The sequence below is a fragment of the Artemia franciscana genome, chromosome 9, assembly GCF_032884065.1.
Source record: "Artemia franciscana chromosome 9, ASM3288406v1, whole genome shotgun sequence".
In the NCBI taxonomy this organism is placed as follows: domain Eukaryota; kingdom Metazoa; phylum Arthropoda; class Branchiopoda; order Anostraca; family Artemiidae; genus Artemia; species Artemia franciscana.
The window spans coordinates 38,904,477-38,926,685 of NC_088871.1; the positions used below are offsets into that span (position 1 = coordinate 38,904,477).

The 22,209-nt window shown below is 36.6% G+C and overlaps 1 protein-coding gene and 1 non-coding gene across 5 annotated transcripts in view; both read left to right on the forward strand.

Annotated features, from left to right (window-relative positions):
* The window catches only part of LOC136031392 (lachesin-like), an 87,499-nt gene that overhangs the window by 50,247 nt on the left and 15,043 nt on the right, over nucleotides 1–22,209 (forward strand). For all 4 annotated transcript variants that reach the window (XM_065710927.1, XM_065710930.1, XM_065710928.1 and 1 more), the window contains one exon: nucleotides 20,223–20,409. In XM_065710927.1, coding sequence (XP_065566999.1) covers nucleotides 20,223–20,409 — 187 coding nt within the window. The remainder of the gene's footprint in view (nucleotides 1–20,222; nucleotides 20,410–22,209) is intronic.
* LOC136031594 (U6 spliceosomal RNA) lies at nucleotides 17,830–17,935 on the forward strand. The gene has a single exon (XR_010618539.1). It is a non-coding gene; the product is annotated as a U6 spliceosomal RNA (small nuclear RNA).

Below are 22,209 nucleotides of genomic sequence, written 5' to 3' on the forward strand. Positions count from 1 at the left end.
TATGTTACCGTGAATGTCCGAAATCTGGTTAATGTCGACTTTCGCCAGTTAATGTCCAAATTCCTTTTTCTATGCTTGGATTCAATTAGCTTAGCGAATCAGCTTTTTCAGTCCTATGCAAGCTACACAAGCGCATCATACGTAGCGCAAGCTACGTATAATGGTAAAAGTCAAAACCAATTCAGGTTACCTTATGTTAGTTTAGATTGGATTACATTAAGTTATGATAAATTTTATTATAAGTATCCGAAATGGGTTAAAACTTAACCTAACTTAGCTCATCCTAACCAAAACTAATCCAACCTGTCGAACCTAACCTGTCACCATCAAACCTTGCATTAAACTGAAAAAGTTGACTGGCAACGCTGACTAAATCCAAGGAGAAAAAAAATCAACAGTGCAGCACCACCATAAATTTGATTATTCTTACTTCTCTTTCTTGAAACATGGAAACTTAAAAACTTTTTCTAAATACTGACACATCCTGCCATACCTCAACTACGCTGGTAACATCATAATCGTCTAGCCTAAACAAATCACTCATTTTACATCATTACTAATTTGGATAACCCATTGTAACAACTTAAGGCTCGTACTACTTTGCCCATGGGCCAGCCACCGCTATTGACTATTATTAGCACTGAAATTACCCTCAAAATGGCCACCAGAGAAACTTCGGTCAACAGAATACCATCTAAGACCAGGACCGCGGTCTCCAAACTTCAACGCACGACAGACACCCGTTAGCTCCCTGTCATCATAACCCCCACGAATACCAAATCTCCTTTTATCCCCCCACTATTCTGTCAAATACATGCTGAAATAGGTTGACTATCCAGGTCGTTTGGGCTCACCACCATCTCACTGCTTCTTTTCATCGTGGTTTTAGGTGTGATAGTAGAGTCTGATTCTTGGGAGGATATATATTCATTTCTTTCTCTGTCCACTATGCTAACATCACTTCTACTCTCCTCCGAATTATCCGGCTAATTTAATTTAGCTGCCTCAATCTTTTTTATTTCCTTCACTTTGTCGTTTATCTTGTTGTTCACGGATTAACGATTTTTCAAAAAAAAGTTTCATGCCCCTCAACCTAGCGTTTGACTGACTTTCTTTTCTTTTGCATTACCTAGCGTTTGACTGACCTTCTTTCGCTTGTATCATAACTGGTATAAGTTTCCCTCAGCCGAGCTGTTCAATAGCTAAATAATCGGAAGCTACAGAAAGGTCATATCTTTTAAAATTCTGAAATGATTTTAGGGTCGTGATTTTGAGATCTGTTGATGGGAATCTGATCACAATATGTCGGACGCATTTTTGTGATGGTAAACGAAATGCGTCAATAATATCATTTTCGGTTATACTTAAATGGGGCACCACATGGGTAAAACACGTAATAAGATCTTCTGTCAGATATCTTCCTCTTACTGTCGGAGGAAAATTGTATAGGATTAAATTACACCTTTTCTGCGCTTTTTCTATCCTTTCCATTCTTGCTATGCCAGGGGCTACTTCCCTGCTAGTGCTCTGGATTTGTTTTGCATTAACGTCTACGACAGAACGTACTTCACTAATTTGACCAGAAAGACTTGTAGCCCGGCTTTGGAAATCTTTCAATAAATAATCAACCTTGTGAGACATAGGATGAAGAGATTTTAACTTTTCTTCCACACTTTCCAATTTTGCCAATATCAATTGGATCTATTCATAATTCTATTTCAGTTTGCCTACTAAAATTGCAAAGGCCTACCTTAGAATGTGCCAGCTATATGCTCCGGCACTAGAGTTATGAAGGGGGTTCTGATTTAGACAAAGCAACGCTCAGGACGTAGCGTGTTAACACAAGTGGTGGTATGAAGTGAGCAATCCGTTGAAATCAAATCAGCTGGATTTCTTCATGAAAAATTAATTACTCAATCTAACACAGTACAAACGATAATCCAGTTATGTTCAAAAATTTGTTCTTTATAGTTAATATATAATGTTCTTTATAGAGACTAAACTCATATCTTAACCAAAGAGAAAACGTGATATCCCAACAGAGAATCTACTAAGAGGGTTGAAGAGTTCAAACTTCTAAGGTCATTAATAGATTATAAAGACAGAGTTTCTGGTGAGATTCAAGGAAGGATTAGCATTGCTTGATCCGTCTTTGGCTTGCTCCGTAGATCACCATGGACTAGAAGGGAAATCAACCTCGTGACGAAACTCAGGATGCGTGCCTTCAATCTTGTTCTGTGTTTGTAAGAACTGCCCCCTCAAGGTGAAGGAAGAGCGCGAGACTAGCAGAGACTAAGAGATTAGCAACAAAGTTGCCATTAGCTACAAAGGGATGTCGCGAAGAATCAGAAACTACGAGTTGATAAAAATATGCAAACTCAAACTTGAGGTTTCCCCTTTGATCATGACAAGACTTCACATATGGCTAGGCCATAAAAGGAGGTACCAAAATAGACCCTGACATGCTAGGTACTATTAGCAGCCGCCCTCCTTCATGGAATGAAAAACCAGGTGGTCAGAAAAAAAAATGCGGCATGATGTCGTCAAAAAGGAATTTAAACCTCTTTGAGGCTTCAGGAAACCATGGTTTCAAATGGGACAAGGCTTTGCCGGAGTTTATTCAACCCCACACATTAGAGTGTTGACTCGATAGAACATTTGGTCAAGTAGCTTTTTAATGCTAAGCTGGGCTAAGCAGTCTCCATCTTTTCTTAACTTTGTCTTATGCTTCCTATCCGCATTCCCAGAAAGTTTTTTAGTTAATACTCATAGCCGTCCCTGATATATTTTAGATGCACCCTTTTGACGCACCCTGATGTATTGCATCCACATATAGTGTAGAGACACACAGTGCCTTTAATTTAGCTCAACATCCCCCACAACATTCATTGAAAGTTTCACCTTAATACCCTCAGCTGTCCCCGAAATTGTAGGTACATCTTTTCGACTACCTGAATATATAACCAGTTTTTATTTTATTTAACATCCCTGTCAACATTCCCTGAAAGTTTCAACTTGAAAACCTAAGCCATTCCTTAAATACTGCAGAGACAGCCTTTTAACAACTTGGATTCAGAAGGTATCTTGCATGCGCAACATGCATGCACAAAGTGATTCTTGATTTAGTTCAACATCTCCTTAAGATACCCTAAAAGGTTCAATTTAATACTTTAGATGTTCCTGAGACATTGTTGATTAGCCTATTCGAGAGCCTGAGTACATGAAGCCTCTTTTGATTTAGTTCAACAACCCTCTCAATATTCCCTAAAGGCTTAAACTTGATACCCTTGGTCATTTTTAGGAAATCGCATATTCGTCCTTGTAACAACCTGTATACTCGTATTACCTTTTAATTTAGTTCTGTACCCCATCAACCTACCTTGAAAAGTTCGACTTATTATCCTCGGCCGCTCCTGATCCGTTGTATATAAGGCCCTTTGACAAACTGAATGTCCATAGTGTTTTTTTAATTTAATTTAATATCCCCCCAACATTCCTTGAGAACTCCCTCTTATTAACCTTAGGCTTTTTGAACACCCAGGATCAAACTCTTTCCCAATAATAAAACTTATCTGTAAACAATGGGTAACTTCCATGATTTACAGCGTAGATAACTTCGAAGACCACACTGCCTTTCCACGACGAAAGTAAAACAGTTCAAAATAGGGATGAAACCTTTTTATTGACAGCGAACAGGTATAAAATTTAACTGGATATTTCGAACACATATACAGTGTTCATCATCAGAGTTTTACTGCTGACTGATCAGCTGTTTTACTTTCGTCATGATTTACAGCCATTGCCCCAGGTACAGTGGGCTTTTAATTCTAACACCTAGTGCTTTAATCAAACAGTTCGTGGTAACGAACTGTAGTAAGGAGCGACCCGGCTCAATAGTAACCAAAACTCTAAAAAATTGAATTTTGATATCAATAGCTACATCAAAAGAATCGCATTTTAATGCTGATTTTAAATATATAAGTTTCATCAAGTTTGATCTTACCCATCAAAAGTTACGAGCCTGAGAAAATTTGCCTTATTTAGGAAAATAGGGGGAAACACCCCCTAAAAGTCGTAGGATCTTAACGAAAATGACACCATCAGATTCAGCGTATCAAAGAACCATACTGTAGAAGTTTCAAGCTCCAATCTACAAAAATGTGGAATTTTGTATTTTTTGCCAGAAGACAAATCACGGGTGCGTGTTTATTTGTTTGTTTTTTTTTTTTGTTTTTTTTTTTTCTTTTCCCCAGGGGTCATCGTATCGACCAAGTGGTCCTAGAATGTCGCAAGATGGCTCATTCTAACGGAAATGAAAAGTTCTAGTGCCCTTTTTAAGTGACCGAAAAAAGTGGAGGGCATCTAGGCCCCCTCCCACGCTCATTTTTTTCCCAAAGTCAACGGATCAAAATTTTGAGATAGCCATTATGTTCAGCATAGTCGAAAACCATAATAACTATGTCTTTGGGGATGATTTACTCCCCCACAATCCCTGGGGGAGGGGCTGCAAGTTACAAACTTTGACCAGTGTTTACATATAGTAATGGTTATTGGGAAGTGTACAGACGTTTTCAGGGAGATTTTATTTTGTTTGGGGGTGGGGCTGAGGAGAGGGGGGCTATGTTGGAGGATCTTTCCTTGGAGGAATCTGTCATGGGGGAAGAAAAATTCAATGACAAGGGCGCAGGATTCTCTGGCATTACTATAAGAAAACAATGAAAAATAAACATGAAAACGTTTTTTCAAATGAAAGAAGAAGTAGCATTGAAACTTAAAACGAACAGAGATTATTACGCATATGAGGGGTTCTAAAAATACTTTAGCATAAAGAGCGAGGTGTTTACGAGGAGATAAATACCTTGCTCTTTATGCTAAAGTATTTTTAGTAATTTCAACTATTTATTCTACGGCCTTTCTGATTCAGGGGTCATTATTAAAGAATTGGGACAAAACTTACGATTTAGTGTAAAGAGCGAGGTATTAACGAGGGTACAAATCCCCTCGTATACATAATAAAAATATAAGGTTATGAAAGTTTGTTACGTAAGTTAATTCTTAAGTTACGTATATTTTTTACTAATAAAAATATTCGTTAGTAATTAAAAGTTCTAGTTGCCTGTTTAAGTAACCGAAAAATTGGAGGGCAACTAGGCCTCATTCTCCACCCCTTATTTCTCAAAATCGTCTGATCATAACTAATAGAAAGCCATTTAGCCAAAAAAAGAATAAATATACAAATTTCATTTTAATAATTTATGTGCGGAGAGCCAAAACCAAACATGCATTAATTCAAAAACGTTCAGAAATTAAATTAAAAAAAAACTAATTTTTTTAGCTGAAAGTAAGGAGCGACATTAAAACTTAAAACGAACAGAAATTACTCCGTATATGAAATGAGTTGTCCCCTCCGCAATCCCTCGCTCTTTACGCTAAAGTTTGACTCTTTGCCACAATTCTACTTTTTAAAACAATTTAAAGCTTTAGCGTAAAGAGCGAGGGATTGCGGAGGGGACAACTCATTTCATATACGGAGTAATTTCTGTTCGTTTTAAGTTTTAATGTCGCTCCTTACTTTCAGCTAAAAAAATTAGTTTTTTTTTAATTTAATAAAAACGCAGAAATGACCACAATTCTCTTAGGAGGAGAAAATTAGGTAAGTGGCCTGTGGGAAATGAATGACTTATTCATAAGGCTTTTAATCGTCTTTAACCAGCCATGATTTCGGTAGTTTTAGTAAAAGATAAAGGATGCGGCGCTAGACTTCACAATCCCTATTGACGGTGCTGGTCACTGTTTCCTGGCCCTTTAGCCAGGAAGTATAGCTGGGTTTTGGAGCCAGCCATCCTGTGTTTTTGCACAGCCTTCCCACTTTTTGGAACTGGGTTAACTCTTGCTAAGCTTACAAAGTCACACCACTGACCTCGTCCCAAACCACATAATTGATGACTATTATTGTAATCTGAAAAACCCTAATGAGCTAAAAAAAAACGTATTCACGCTTGTTTTGTTGTGCTCATAAGATTGAGCTTTATGTCTGGTTTAAACTAACTTTCGTATTCACCCTCAAATGAAACAATATTCCCTTCTAGGGCTACAAAATAAAGGCCAAAGAGAATATCACCTCAATAAAAGTTTCATTTCTTGCTTTTGTCGTCGTTTTAGAAAAGCAAGTCATACGAAATTAACTTTTTCAAATTCTTTCAGATTTTGAAGAAAATTCAGACCTCCAGAAACACATTTCCTTAGAAATGCCGTCAAAACTTGTCGAAACTTTCTATTAAGAAAATAACAATCCAAGAAGAAATATTCGTTCTCTCCAAGTGTAGCTAATTCTATGCATTCCTTGATGCCATTGAAGCGCAACATCACAACTTACTCTTAGCACATATTCATTTGTAAATAAAATTTTATCAATAAGAAATGGAGTCAAATTTTGGTACATTTCACTAAAATATGAAATCAGGTTTTGCAGTTCAAACAAGGAAGGTATTTAACAAAAATTATATTAAATTTTTTTTTCAAACCTTTTCCCAAAAAAAACGAGTTTAAATAAAGTGAAAAAGAAAATTACCATTAATAAAAGTGGCTCTACCGTAAACTATTTAAATACCAGATGATCGTTGGCTTCATTCACATAATTTATCCCCCCCCCAAACGGTTCCAGAGGTACTGCAGATAGCGCGTTTTGGTTATCGCTTTTTCATTTAGTAAAAATGCATATCAAACAGTTCGTGGTAATGAACTGTAGTAGGGAGCGACCCGGCTCAATAGTAACCAAAACTCTAAAATATGGAATTTTGGTTCCAATAGCTACATCAAAAGAATCGCATTTTAATGCTGGTGAGAAAATTTGCGTTATTTTAGAAAATAGGGGGAAACACCCCCTAGAAGTCATAGAAAAGGATTTTTAGAAAAGGATTTTGTATATTCTCACTATTTTCGAATATAAAAAAAAACAATGGAATCTTAACGAAAATCACACCATCAGATTCAGCGTATCAGAGAACCCTACTGTAGAAGTTTCAAGCTCCTATCTACAAAAATGTGGAATTTTATATTTTTTGCCAGAAGGCAGATCACGGATGCGTGTTTATTTGTTTGTTGTTTTTTTCCCCAGGGGTGACCGTATCGACCCAGTTGTCCTAGAATGTTGCGAGAGGGCTCATTCTAACGGAAATGAAAAGTTCTAGTGTCCTTTTTAAGTGACCGAAAAAATTGGAGGGCACCTAGGCTCCCTCCTACGCTAATTATTTTCCCAAAGTCAACGGATCAAAATTCTGAGATAGCCATTTTATTCAGCGTAGTCGAAAAACCTTATAACTATGTCTTTGGGGACGACTTACTCCCCCACAGTCCCCGTGGGAGGGGTTACAAGTTCAAAACTTTGACCAGTGCTTACATATAGTAATGGTTATTGGGAAGTGTACAGGCGTTTTCAGGAGGATTTTTTGGTTGGAGGCAGGGGTTGAGAAGAGGGGGATATGTAGGGGGAACTTTCCATCGAGGAATTTTTCATGGGGGAAGAAAATTTCCATGAAGGGAGCGCAGGATTTACTAGCATTACTTAAAAAAAACAATGAAAAAATAAATATGAAAATTTTTTTCACCTGGAAGTAAGCAGCAGCATTAAAACTTAAAACGAACAGAAATTATTATCCATATGAGGAGCTCACCTCCTCCTAATACCTCGCTCTTTACGCTAAAGTATTTTTAGTAATTTCAACTATTTATTCTGCGGATTTTGTGATTCAGGGGTCATTCTTAATGAATTGGGACAAAATTTAAGCTTTAGTGTAAAGAGCGAGATACTGACGAGGGGGCGAGCCCCCTCATATATGTAATAAAAATGTGAGAATACAAAAGTTCCTTACGTAAACTAATTTATAAGATACGTATATCTTTTACTTATAAAAAGATTCGTAAAAAATTAAAAGTTCTAGTTGCCTTTTTAATTAACCGAAAATAAAAGGGCAACTAAGCTTCCTCCCCCGCTCTTCTTTTCTCAAAATCATTCGATCAAAATTACGAGAAAGCCATTTAGCCAAAAAAATAAATATACAAATTTCGTTTTAATTATTCCTCTGCGGAGAGCCAAAATCAAAACATGCATTGATTCAAAAACGTTCAGAAATTAAATTTAAAAAAAAACAAGTTTTTTTAAATGAAAGTAAGGAGCGACATTAAAACTTCAAACGAACAGAAATTACTCCTTATATGAAAGGGGCTTTTCCTTCTCAACGCCCCACTCTTTACGCTAAAGTTTTTTACTGTTTTAAAATGTAGAGTTAAGAGAAAGAGTCAAACTTTAGCGTAAAGAGCGGGGCGTTGGGAAGGAAAAGCCCCTTTCATTTAAGGAGTAATTTCTGTTCATTTTAAGTTTTAATGTCGCTCCTTACTTTCATTTAAAAAAACTTGTTTTTTTTATTTAACCGCTTCAGGAACATACCATTCGGAAGTCTTGGCGCGCTCATCAATCTTTAAAATTTCAATCTGGTCGAAAAACCAAAACCAAATATGTTCGTGTATTCCACTAATAATACATATGGACAATGGGTAATTTACACGCTTGAGGTCCTTGTCTCTTGGAGCTGTGGGGACACATTAATCTAAGAGGCATTTTTAATAGACCTTTCTGACATTATGAAGAATCGAAAAATATCATGGACATGGATTGGCTGTTCTCTGATTTCCGAATGAATGAACCTTCTTACAAGTTTTAACGACCAAACCTTCCATACAAAGTGTTTGCGAAAAAATTAAAACGCAAGACGCACATGGGTTTTTGTTAATACAACAGATTGTGTATGATACGGTCCTTGACTTCCAATTCCCTTATACAAATAAATAAGCCATCGATTGATTCAAAGCTGAAAACAAGTTACTTATGTTGATCATAACAATGAGACAAGAATTGACCAAAGAGGCTAGTATTACTTGCGAAAAAAAGAAAAATTAAAAGAAGAAGAAATTCTAGCCAGTAAAATCCTGAAAATTCTGCAAATATTCTTGCTGACTACCTTCACTCAGCCATCTTCGATGTGAAATTCCGTAAAAAAAAATGAAATAATTAGAAGAACCACCCAATTTTGACAACTTCAAGATGGTGAGTAAGAAATTAACATAGACATTGAATTAATGATTAAACATTCATCGGGAATTTATTTTATTTGAGGCACTTAAATGAGCTACTCTCTTGCCAGGTTTTAAAGCATCTAAATTTTCATTTGGCTGAAAAATAATTGACATACTAATGCATGGTATCTATCATAAATGTAAGAAAAAAGTGAAGAATACTGATCGATGTGTTTTGTAAATAGAGCTAATGGAAGTTTTAACGAACTGTTAGTAAAAAGCAATTTTCACCAATATTATCCGAAAGTAAAAGAAAAAAAGTTGGGAAAAAATATATATCGCATATTCAAGAATTCAAGTTTCATGCCAATGCCAGTAAGTAAGAGAAATTCAGTAATTTTAACAGTTTTCCTTGACATTTGTTAAGTAAGAAAACCAAGTTTTTTTTCGACTGAAAGAAAGGAGCAGCATTAAGGCTTAAAACAAACAGAATTTATTCCGTATATGACCGGGTTGCCCCCTCCCCAATACATGGTCTTCACGCTAAAGTTCTTAGAACTTTTAAAAAATATCCTATTCTCATTAAATGGCCCTTGTATTTCAGGATTCGTTCTTAAAAAATTGGGACAAACAATCACACTTAAGCGCAAAGCGCAAGGTATGGAAGAGGGGGCAACCATCATCATATACTGAATAGTTTCTGTTCGTTTTAGTTTTAATGTTGCTCCTTACTTTCAGTTGAAAAACTCATTTTCTTATTTGATTTCTGATGGTTTTTCTAATAATGCCGGTAAACCTAGCTCACCCTCCTTGAAAAATGTACTTTCCTCACGGGAAACTCCTCCGTGGAAAGTTCCTCCTACGTAAAAAACAACCCCCAAAAATTTCTTCCAGGCAATTCCTTTCTTACTGAACATCCCCCTCCTCCATAAAACTTGCTGCAGAAGATTTTACTTACGTTTTACTTACAGTTACAGGAGCAAATAGATAGGGTCCCAGGTAGAAATTGGTTTCTTTATTAGGTGATTTTACCACCCATGTTGGTAGAAATAGAGATACATGGTATCCTAATCCAGGTAAATTTGGTATTTGAAAAGAAAATATTAATGGCTACAGACTGCTGCGATTTTATAGGTATAACAATCTAGTTGAAGGCAATAGAGTATCAAACAGTTCGTGGTAACGAACTGTAGTAAGGAGCGACCCGACTCAATAGTAACCAAAACTCTAAAAAATGGAATTTTGATACCAATACCTACATCAAAAGAATCGCATTTTAATGCTCATTTTAAATATATAAGTTTCATCAAGTTTAGTCTTACCCATCAAAAGTTACGAGCCTGAGAAAATTTGCGTTATTTTAGAAAATAGGGGAAACGCCCCCTAGAAGTCATAGAATATTAACGAAAATCACACCATCAGATTCAGCGTATCAGAGAACCCAACTGTAGAAGTTTCAAGCTCCTATCTACAAAAATGTGGAATTTTGTATTTTTTGCTAGAAGGCAGATCACGGGTGCGTGTTTATTTGTTTTTTTGTTTTTTTGTTGTTTTTTTTCCCAGGGGTGATCGTATCGACCCAGTTGTCCTAGAATGTTGCAAGAGGGGTCATTCTAACGGAAATGAAAAGTTCTAGTGCCCTTTTTAAGTGACCAAAAAAATTGGAGGGCACCTAGGCCCCCTCCCACGCTAATTATTTTACCAAAGTTAACGGATCAAAATTCTGAGATAGCCATTTTATTCAGTGTAGTCGAAAAACCTTATAACTATGTCTTTGGGGACGACTTACTCCCCCACAGTCCCCATGGGAGGGGCAACAAGTTACAAACTTTGACCAATGCTTATATATAGTAATGGTTATTGGGAAGTGTACAGGCGTTTTCAGGAGGATTTTTTTGGTTGGGGGAGGGGTTAAGAAGAGGGGGATATGCTGGGGGAACTTTCCATCGATAATTTGTCATGGGGGAAGAAAATCTCCATGAAGGGAGCGCAGGATTTACTAGCATTGTTTAAAAACACAAAACCACTGTATAAAAAAGGTAATAAGAGTGAGTGTGGTAATTACTGAGGCATTAGCCTGGGCTCTGTTGGTAGTAAATTAATTTGTAATATGATACTTTTTGGACTGAAAGATGCTATAGACAAAGTTATAATAGAAGATAAGTGCGGTTTTGAAAAGGGCAGAGGATGTGTCAACCAAATCTTCACTCTTCGGTTAATAATTGAGGAGTGCCTGAACTATTAAGCACCTTTAGTTCTCGGTTTTATAGATTATGAGCAACCGTCTGGTTCCGTTGCTAGATGAGCTTTAGCAAATATTTTATCCTTGTATTGTATTTACCTCAAAAAACTATTTTAAAAGGAAGGCTTTTAAAGAAAAGTAAGGGCTATATTAAACTTCAGATCAGAAGAAATAGAAACCCACAATAGCTCAAACACAAAACGACCAAAAATTACTATTAAAGAATAAATGAAACCCAAAACGAACAGAAATCCAATAAATAATCACAGCAAAATAAACATACAACAGGTACTAATATAAATAAATAAATAAACCTCGGATTGAGTAAAGCTTGAATTGAATACGCAAATCAAGCTTAAAACGAACACAAATATTTTGCTTTTGAAGCATAAATGAAACCTGAAACGAACAGAAATCAAATAAACAATCATAGCAAATAAACATACAATAGATACTAACATAAATGAATAGATACGTCTCAATGCGAGCGAAACTTCAATTAAATATACAAATCAAGCTTGAAACGAACAAAAATCGCTACAAACGAGAGTTTTGGTCTTGGCTCCTTCTCTCGCTGTAAAAGTCTAAAACCTATTGCGTAATTGTTGCTTTACTGAAAACTATTTATGTCTTGAACAGCCTTCAAAACCACAAATAAAATCAAGCTTTATATTTGATATATGATGTAGTTGTTGAAATATAATCAGTTCAAGATTTTATTTCACAGTAACATGTGTTTTCATTTTCAATACTGTAATAACTGGAACAATTTTAATATGATTGTCTATCTAATTTCTCTTCGTTTTGGGTTTCATTCGTTCTTTAATAGTATTTCGGGAGAAGAGGGTTGTTGGGTGGGGGCTAGTTTTCATTGGATTGCTTTTGACTCTCAAAAAGGGAAGTAGCACTTTCAGTTTCTGATGATTTGAGCCTCCTGGGAAGTTTATCTTTTCAATAAAAACCTTATATGCCAACAGGGCATGAGATACAACCCTTCCCCCGGGCTCTGGTAGGGGTTATGCTGACCCCAAAGTTTTCTTATCCGATCGTTGGACTATTTCAGACAAACTGACTATCTGAAAAATTTTGATTGAATGCATTTGGGGAAATTAGGATGCGTATGAGAGTGGGAGGGTAGATGATCTCCGATCACTTTTGATTCTTAAAAAGGTAACTAGAATTTTCGATGTTGTTATCATTTGAGTCCCCTCTGAAGTTTGTACGACTACTTCTTCCACAAAAACATTACATGTCCCTGTGGCACAAGTTACAACCCTTCCCCTGGGCTCTGGTAAGGTTAAGTTGACCCTGAAGTTTTTATCATCTGATTGTTGGACTTTTTTTTAAACCGAATGACTTTCTTAAAAATTTTAATCAGATGCATTTGAGGGCAAGAGGGTGTGCGTTGGCGGGGGGCGGGGGGGTACAAGCCTTTTGATGACTTTTGATAACTGTTAAAAAGGTAACTAGAAATTTCGGTTTCCAATCAAATGAACCGTCTCTGAATTCTACAAGACCATCCCTTACATAAAAACCTTATACTCCTCGAAATATAACTTAAGTTACTCGACCCCGGGCTCTGGGGAGTTGTATCGACCCCGGCGGTTTGTTATCTGATGTTTAAATTATTTTTAAGGAAATGGCTATCTAATAGGAAAAACTTTATATACCCCTAAGACATAACTTACAATACTTGCCCCGGATAATAGGGGGTTGTGTCAACCCCGAATTTTTGTTATTTGATATTTGAACTATTTTTAACAAAACAGATATCTAAAAATTTTGATTGGATGCATTTGGTGAAAAAACCTTTGGGGGGGGGGTTGTTGCCCTTTCAGTTATTTTTTACTCTTAAAAAGGGAACTAAAAAACCTTATACTCCTCGAAATATAACTTAAGTTACTCGCCTCCGGGCTCTGGGGAGTTATGTCGACCCCGGCGGTTTGTTATCTGATGTTTAAGTTATTTTTAAGGAAATGGCTATCTAATAGGAAAAACTTTATATACACCTGAGACATAACTTACAATACTTGCCCCGGATCATAGGGGGTTGTATCAACCCTGAATTTTTGTTATTTGATATTTGAACTATAATGAACAAAACAGATATCTAAAAATTTTGATTGGATGCATTTGGTGAAAAAAAACCTTTAGGGGGGGGGGTTTGTTGCCCTTTCGATTATTTTTGACTCTTAAAAAGGGAACTAAAAATTCTGAGTTCCAATCGAATGGGCTCCTTCCGAAGTTTGTACGACCATCCCTTCCGTAGAAACCTTATATGTCCCCGTGGTATAAGTTACAACCCTTACCCGGACTCTGAGGGGTTATGTTGACGCCGATGTTTTTGCTATCTGATTGTTAGACTATTTTAAACGAACTGGCTATCTCGGAATTCTCATTGGATGCATATGAGGAAAAAAGGATGTGTGTGTGTGGGGGGGGAGGGTAGCTGCCCTCCGATCACTTTTGACTCATAAAAATGTAACTAGAACTTTTAATTTCCAAGCAAATGAGCCACCTCTGAAGTTTATACAACCACCTCTTACATAAGAACCTTATACGCCTCGAAACACTTAAATTACTCGCCCCCGGGCTCTGGGATGTTGTATCGACCCCGGAGTTTTGTTATCTGATGTTTGAACTATTTTTAAGGAAAAGGGCTTTGATCTCAAAATTTGTATTGGAGGAATTTGGTGAAAAAAGGGCGCGGGAGAAAGCTAGTTGCCCTGCGATCCCTTTTGACTCTTAAAAAGAGAACTAGAACTCTCAATTTCCAGCATCCCATAAGAACCATATATGCCCCAAGGAGTATAACTTACAACGCCTGCCCCTGGGTCCTAGAGGGCTTGATTTTTTTTTTAATTTCATCTTTGAACTATTTTTAAGAAAATTGTTGTCTCATTTTTTTTTTCGAATGCGTGTGGGGAAAAAAGGTGTGGGGGTGCTAGTTGCTTTCCAATCATTTTTGACTCTTAAAAGGGCACTAACACTTCTGATTTCCAATCGAATAGGCCCCCTCCAAAGTTTATACGACCACTCCTTCCATATGAAGCACCTCCGGGAAAAAAAATATCCGTGCTATGTACGAGAACACTGCTGCGGTTTTTGTAGGAAATGAGATTAGCAGCTGGTTTCATATTAAACTAGTAGTTAAGCAGGGTTGTATTCTATACCCCTTTATACGGATTTTTGATCGATTTTGCCTTAAGAAGCACAGGAAAGGCAATGGGAGAGCACAGAATCAAATGGTGAGGGAAAACTTTCATGGATATAGATTATGCTGATGATTTATGCATTCTAAGTGAAAGTGTGAGCAAAATCAATGAACCTTTAGAGGTTTCGCGACTTCAGGGTGCTAGAATAAGTTAGAAATTAATGTTAAGAAGAGTAATTCACTAAGACTAGGAATAACTGAAAAAGAAAACATGGTGTTGGGTAACGAGAAGATTGATTAGGTGGACAGCTTTTTACCAAAATAGTATTATTAGTAAGGACGGTGGGAGCAGTGGAGACGCTAAAAGTAGAATAGCCAAGGTTCAGGATGTTTTGGAAGAAAAAGAGTTTGGGAGGATAGGAAGATTATTGTGAGAACCAGGATTAGAATTTTGAAGCTACAGTTATGACAGTGCTCAAATATGGTTCTGAAGCATGGGCTCTCTGAAAGACGAACAAAGATTTACTAGCTGTTTTCGGCAGAAATTGCCTACGGATTGTTTTGGTCACCCAGCTGACTGATCGTATTTCACACAGTAGGCTGTACAAAAATTGTGGTTCAGTCCCGCTTTTTAGGGCTATAATGAGAGACAGGTTGAGATGGCTAGGGCACATTTTGCGGATGAAGGATGACAGACTGCCGAAGTTTGTCCTTTTCGACCAACCGTCTAGGGCTAAACGGAAAACAGGTCGTCCGTGGTTGGAGTGGGAGTGTGTAATAAAGAAGGGTTTAAGGGAAATGGAAAATTCTTGGGAGGGTGTAAATAGGGAGGCTTTGGATAGACCGGAACTGAGGAGGGGCATGCACAGCTGTGTTGGCCTCTAGTGGCTCAGTGCCGCGGTGAGTTGTTAGTAGCAGTAGTATCCAGCTTGAAAAATTTTCCTTAGCATACATTCATTTGAAAAAAGACTTTAATTTCTAATTGTTTTTCCAATCACTCCGGAAATCCCACTTCCGTAGAAATTATTTCTCGGAAATCCAAACACGCTGAAAATTTTTGCCGGAAAATTCCTCTGGATGATCTCTAAATGCAAAATTAAGTGCGCAAACCTCTACAGTTGAGTTCTGTGATATGCTAAATATGATGATGTGATTTTCATTAAGATTATTTGACTTTTATATAAGAATAAATATCAGTAGGTCTATACGTATACTGAACTGAAAATCCACGGTCATTGTTTTTTTTTTCAGTAAAGCGCAAATTATGACCTTGTCTTAGTTTTAAAACAACGTTTAGTTTTAAGCCATAATGGGCCTATTCAATAATTGTGGGGATTGAGATATACAATATCCCTAGAGACGTAGCTGCTGGACTGTTTTACTATGCTGAACAAAATGGCTGTCACAAAATTCTGATTGATGTGTTTGGAAAATGAATGGGCTTGAGAAACGGGATGATTGCCCTCCAATCTCCTTTTACTCTTAAAAGGGGCACTAGAACTTTAAATCTTGAATCGATTTAGCTCCTTTAGAAGTTCAAGAAGTACACAAAAGCCATAATTCTGGAGTCGAGCTCCCTATGAGACCCATCACATTACAATGAAGGCAAGTCACTTAGCTGTACAACAGACAGCAATTAAATAAGAAACAAACTTTTTCAAATGAAAGAAAAATATGACATTAAAAGCTTAAAGGAATGTAAATCGTCGAGGGGGCAAACTCTTACCCCTTAGTACCAGCTATTTTTGCCAAATTTTGGCTTTTCCATGCTTCAAGAACAAACGCATTAACACAATTGTAAGGAGTAAAAAGTTCATTTATTTTTTTCCAACGCCTCGAGAGAGAAAGGGTTTAGTTTCTAAATACATGAATTACTTACAGGCACTATCGAGCTAGGCTTTTGTTCTCTTAAATACATCCAGTTAAGCATTAGTTAGACTTTACAGTAAAGAGTAAAGGTTGAACCGATCTTCCTAGCCAGACAGACATTTGCTCGTCCTTATCATACCATTTTATCATATTTTTTCTGCGCGGCTTAACGATTCACTTAAGTATATTTTTGTTGAACACGCTGCGAGTTATGTCTCCTCAGAGGTTACACTTCTTCTAATTTTAAAGCTGTCATATTTTAGACTTTACAGACAGTTCAATTGAAAATTAAATGGAAAATGTTTCCATCCTAACGTACTTTTCTGTTATTATCCTAGGCATTAAACTGACTAAAGTAAAACGGCTAGTTCGTTGTCTCATGACCAAGGAAGGGATCACTCATGTTAGGAAAGACGTTTCAGTTATCTATTGAGAACATTCTAGAATGACGAGAGATAAACAGAAAATACAAAGTTATTTTTTCAAATGAGGTAAAGAGTTCAGATTGCAACTAAACAGATTATCAAACAGTTCGTGGTAACGAACAGTAGTAAGGAGCGACCCGGCTCATCAGCAAATGAAACTCTACAAAACAGAATTTTGACACTATTAGATGCATAAAAAGAATTGGATTTTCGTGCTGATTTTAAATATTTAAATTTTTATCAAATTCAATCTTAAATACCAAAAGTTATGAGCTTGAGAAAATTTGCCTTATTTAAGAAAATAGGGGGAAACACCCCCTAAAAGTCTTAGAATCTTGGCGAAAATCACAATATCGCATTCAACGTAATCTAAAACCCTACTGTAGAAGATTCCAGCTCCTATCTACAAAATGTGAAGTTTCGTATTTTTGCCATGAAACCTATCACAGGTGCGTGTTTATTTGTTGATTTTTTGTTTTTTCCCCAGGGATAATCGTGTCGACCCAGTGGTCCCGGTATGTCGCAAGAGGGCTCATTCTAACGGAAATGAAAAGTTCTAGTCCCCTTTTTAAGTGACCAAAAAATTGGAGTGCATCTAGGCCCCCTCATACGCTCATGTTTTTCCCAAAGCCAATGGATCAAAATTTTGAAATAGCCATTTTGTTCAACATAGTCGAAAAACATAACAACTATGTCTTTGGAGACAACTTACTCTGCCACAGTCCCCGGTGGAGGTGCTGCAAGTTACAAACTATAGCCAGTGTTTATATACAGTAATGGTTATTGGGAAGTGTACAGACGTTTTCAGGGGGATTTTTTTTGGTTGGGGGTTGAGGGGAGAGGGCTACTTGGAAGATCTTTCCTTGGAGAAATTTGTCATGGTGGATGAGAAATTTAAAAAGCGAAGTTGAGAGAAAGAGTCAAACTTAAGCGTAAACAGCGGGGCGTTGAGGAGGGAACAGCCCCTTTCACACATGGATTAATTTCTTTTCGCTTTAAGCTTTAACGTTGGTCCTTACTTTCAGTTATAAAAAATTGTTTTTATTTTATTTAATCCTATTTAAGAGGTCTTCCTTCGGGAAGACATATACTAAAATTGGAACGATACAGAGAAGATTAGCATGGCCTCTGCGCAAGGATGACACGCAAAATCGTGAAGCGTTCCACATTTTTATTAGAGCCGTCCTAGCCGAGTCGGTTGGTGCGCTGGATTTAGGATCCTTTGTCTGAAAGGACGCAGGTTTGAATCCCAGTGTACCCAATTGTTCAGTTTGGGACGGGGGTCAGTGGCGTGACTCTGTAAGCTTAGCCAGAGTCGACCCAGCTCTAAATAAGTACCTGGAGAAAATCTGGGGAAGGTAAATAGGAAGAGTGTAAGAAAGCACATGATGGTTGGCCCCCAACCCCCTTGCACTTCCCGGCTGAAGGGCCAAGAAACGGAGATCAGCACCGTCGGTAGAAACTGTAAAGTTTAATGCCGTTTCCTTTTCTTTACTTTACTTACTTTACTATTTAAGAGGACCACTTGTGCATGTTTTTCTTTAACCTAACGTTTTGACATGTTATAGACGATAAATAAAGGAGGGGGGCTTAGGCAACATTTCCAGTCCCCAGGTTAAAGATACTCCGGACGAAATGAAAGGGACACTTCCATTTTTTTTCAAAGAAAGAAGTGAAGGGGATTGGCCCCCACTGACTTCTCCAAGAAAGGGGACGATTTTGAAAAAAAACTTTGGTTTTCTCCAGAAAGCATTGGCATCTTTTACGGATACTAAAAAAGTGATCTTTATATTCCCCCCTCCAACTAACAATGCATACAGCTTTCCTACAATTCTAACCGACTGATTATCTCCATATTTTTTCTCATTTTGGCCGTTGTCAGGTTAAGATTAAGTTTCTTTTTTGTGGCCAAAATGGCAGAAACTAGGACTTTGATGGGGCATTGCCATTTTTGTTACTAAAATAGACAAAAAACTTGGTATTTTGGCTGTAATGAGCACCCTCTCGGTTCTACATGACGGCCGATTTGATGAGATCATAAAAAACAAACTAAAAAAAAATAAAGGGGTATCCGAGATAGACCTATCGGACAAATGTGAAATAGTGTTTTATTTGTTTATGAGCCAAGATCATCCACTGAAGGGTCTTGGAGATGCTTGATTTGATGATGTGGCTTTCGTTAAGATCACTCCCAGTTTTTTGGGGTGTTTTTCCCATTTTTGTGAAATTAATCATATTTTCCTTTGCAAATAAGTTTTGATAAGTAGCTTTGCACTTAATGAACTGCATATTTTGGAGTAACCATGACAGATTCTTTGTTAACTATAGAACAATAATTTAGTTTGGGCTACTATTTGCCCGCGGACCTTTTCCAAATAGGCTACTCCCAAAAAATTCACTTGTGTACATTTTGCCCCTTCTTGGGGATTAGGAAAATTACAGCGCCCCTCCCAAAAAAGTTGGATGCACATTAAAAATTAAGACATGTAATGAAAAACAATTGCATATTTGTTTTTTCAAGGGTGGTTCAACTTAAGACATGATTTCTAGTATGGAATAAAGTTCTTGCTATTTGACAGCAAAACTGTTTGGTTTGTAAACAGGTTTATGTTTATACATTTTCAGCTTAAAAAAAGAATTATGCTGATTACTGATTCTGATCACAGGCTGAATAGCCCTGGTAAAATTAAGCTATTTAGCACCACGAAATAAATTTAGGTTTATGGCAAGGTGAGGTTTCTGGTCCAACTTAAAGTATGTCATTTCTAATTAAAAAAAAAAACAAACAAACAATTATACAGGATAGGAATACACACAGGATTTTTTTTTCTGGGTGGAGGTAATGATAAAAAAAATTCGCTAGAGAGCAATAAGACGAAAACAAAATTGTTTGATAATTTTAATAAGAAGTACCTGGAAATTTTAGTTAATTTGGATTTTAGGGCGACGAGGATATAGTTCGGAGGCCCCTACCACAAACGCCCCTGACACAAAATTTTAATTTAAATAAATTTGAAATTTAGGGTGGTGAGGATATAGCTCAGAGGCCGCTGCTGCATAAACCCCTGATACAGAATGTTAAAGCCAGCTATTAAGCTCATTTAGATTGTTTCTATCAGGTATACCTTATATTTTGACAAGGGTATGTGACACGCGACATTCAGTAAACCAACTAATTTCCACTGGTTTACATCCAAACAAACCAGTTCACAAGTTTAGATTCTAGAATATTAGTTTAGAATTTTAGTTTAGAATTAGAACAAGTTTAGAATTAAGTTTAGAATATTTTCTCTATATTATTAATTTGCTATTTATTATTTGATTGGTATTATTCGATATTGCTGAGTTGACCACCAGTTATTATTTAGCTGCCCTTCATAGTTGGTTTATTTTTACTAGCTTGAAAAAAATAGTCATAAAAGTCAAAACTTGCTTCTATATGACTATGTTTTCTTTTCAGGTTGCTCATTTAGATATTACTGTTTCACCCGATATTTTGGATGACGAGACCCCTAGTGAAGTTACTGTAAAAGAGGGAGAATCAGTGCGACTTACATGCAAGGCAAATGGCCAGCCTCAGCCGAAAATAACTTGGAGACGAGAAGATCAAAAGGAACTCACCGAGGTGCGTTTCAAGGACGAGAAAGGTGCGTTTTATAAAGAATGTTAATGCACTTATAGAAACAAACACATAACTTTGAAAAATAGTTGAATTTTCTCGCTTAATGAGCTTGGGAATAGCCTACATACTGATGCGGGAAATTCAGAGTTTTATAATGAAATTATTAACAAAATAGATATCCTTTAACCTGGTTCAATAATTGGCATGGTAGCCTTCCGTCTTTAATAGGTCATTGTCATATTACGCATAAAACAGTTAGGAAGGTAATTTGATTGTGGATCATATTCCATTTTTTCTTCCTCTGTTACAAAGGAGCCTTTCAAATTACCTTTTTCGGCTGATATTTTACAGTATTTTCTGCATTTCTGTCGTGCATAGCAATTCGTTCAACGTACTGTTTTTGGCATTTCTTATTGTGAAAAAAAAAAATTCATATAGGGATAGGTCCTTTAATTAGACACGTAGGACTATAGGGATAGTCCTTTTTAATTAGAGAACATGTACAAAAGTTACTGGATTTTTCGACCACAAAAATCAGTGATCATCTTTAGCAGTGAAACTAAACTGTTACTTTAGTTTCACTTATTTGTGTTATTTAGTGTTATTAATTATAACACTAATAACTTATAACAATAATTATTTAGTGTAATTATTTAATAACACTTATTTAGTGTTATTTGTGTCACTTATACAGAACAAAATAATTACTTCCGGGTCACAGATAGTTTCCAGTCCATTGGCTTGGAGGGCTCATTAAATGGGTTCATTCAAGTTTTTAATTCATCAATATTGCTTGATTTTGTGTTCCAGAGCATGATACATTTATGCTCTGAGTATTTTCATGATCATTTTTCCATGAATCAGGAAAGCCATAATTATGATACAAGAAATTCACAACTTTTAACCCATGAAAAAAGAAAAACTGTCAGATCATCATATATGGTTCATAATCTGGGACCTTCTGTTTGGAATAGTCTGCCGGCTAGCATCAGGGAGTCTGTCCCTTTATACAGGTTTAAAAATAAATTAAAAACATTTTGTTTAACTAACAGATTTTGAAGGGTGGGAGGTTTTCGATGTCTTTTTTCGTAGTTTCTTGGGGTGGGGCGGGGGCTGAAACCGGTAAATAATATTTAATAGGATTATTCTGTTGCATTGTGTTCATGTGTATGTTGTACTTACCTCCCTACCTACCTAAATGTAAGACTAATTTTTAATGAAGGTGGCACAATCTTCTTCTTATTTTCATTCCAAACAAAATGTTGCTGAATTTACAGATATAAATTTGCTTGGTCCACAGAAGTTGCAATGAAAATTTTGTTTAAATGTGTGTTTTGTCTCTTTTTGTACGCTGTGGTTTGTTTATGTTAAAATCTTATTTTCTATTGTTGTTTTTTTACTTCGGTTTTATATTTTGCTATCTAGTAGGAAAAGTTTTCATGACTTGAAATCGAGATATCCATAGTGCAACTGTTTACTGTTTAAGTTTTATTCTTTTCCTTTGTTTTTAAAAACGGCCGGTTACTGATACATTATTTTTAATTCCCGTAGATCTCGTGATTGTAAAGTGAGAGCCATTGGTGAAGTCTTAGACAGGGAGGAGGGTAGTGACTGTGACATGTATTCTTATTGAAGTGGAAATAATTTTTGCTTGAATGTTCTCATTTCAATCAATCCTCTCTCGCTTCCTCGTCAAAATTCTGGATCTGCCGTTTTGCTACGCGCATTCTAACCTAGTTACATTTCTGAGTCAAAATGATTTTACAAGAAGAAACGTTCACCTACATTAACAACTTAGAATTTAGATATATCCAGCGCATATTTT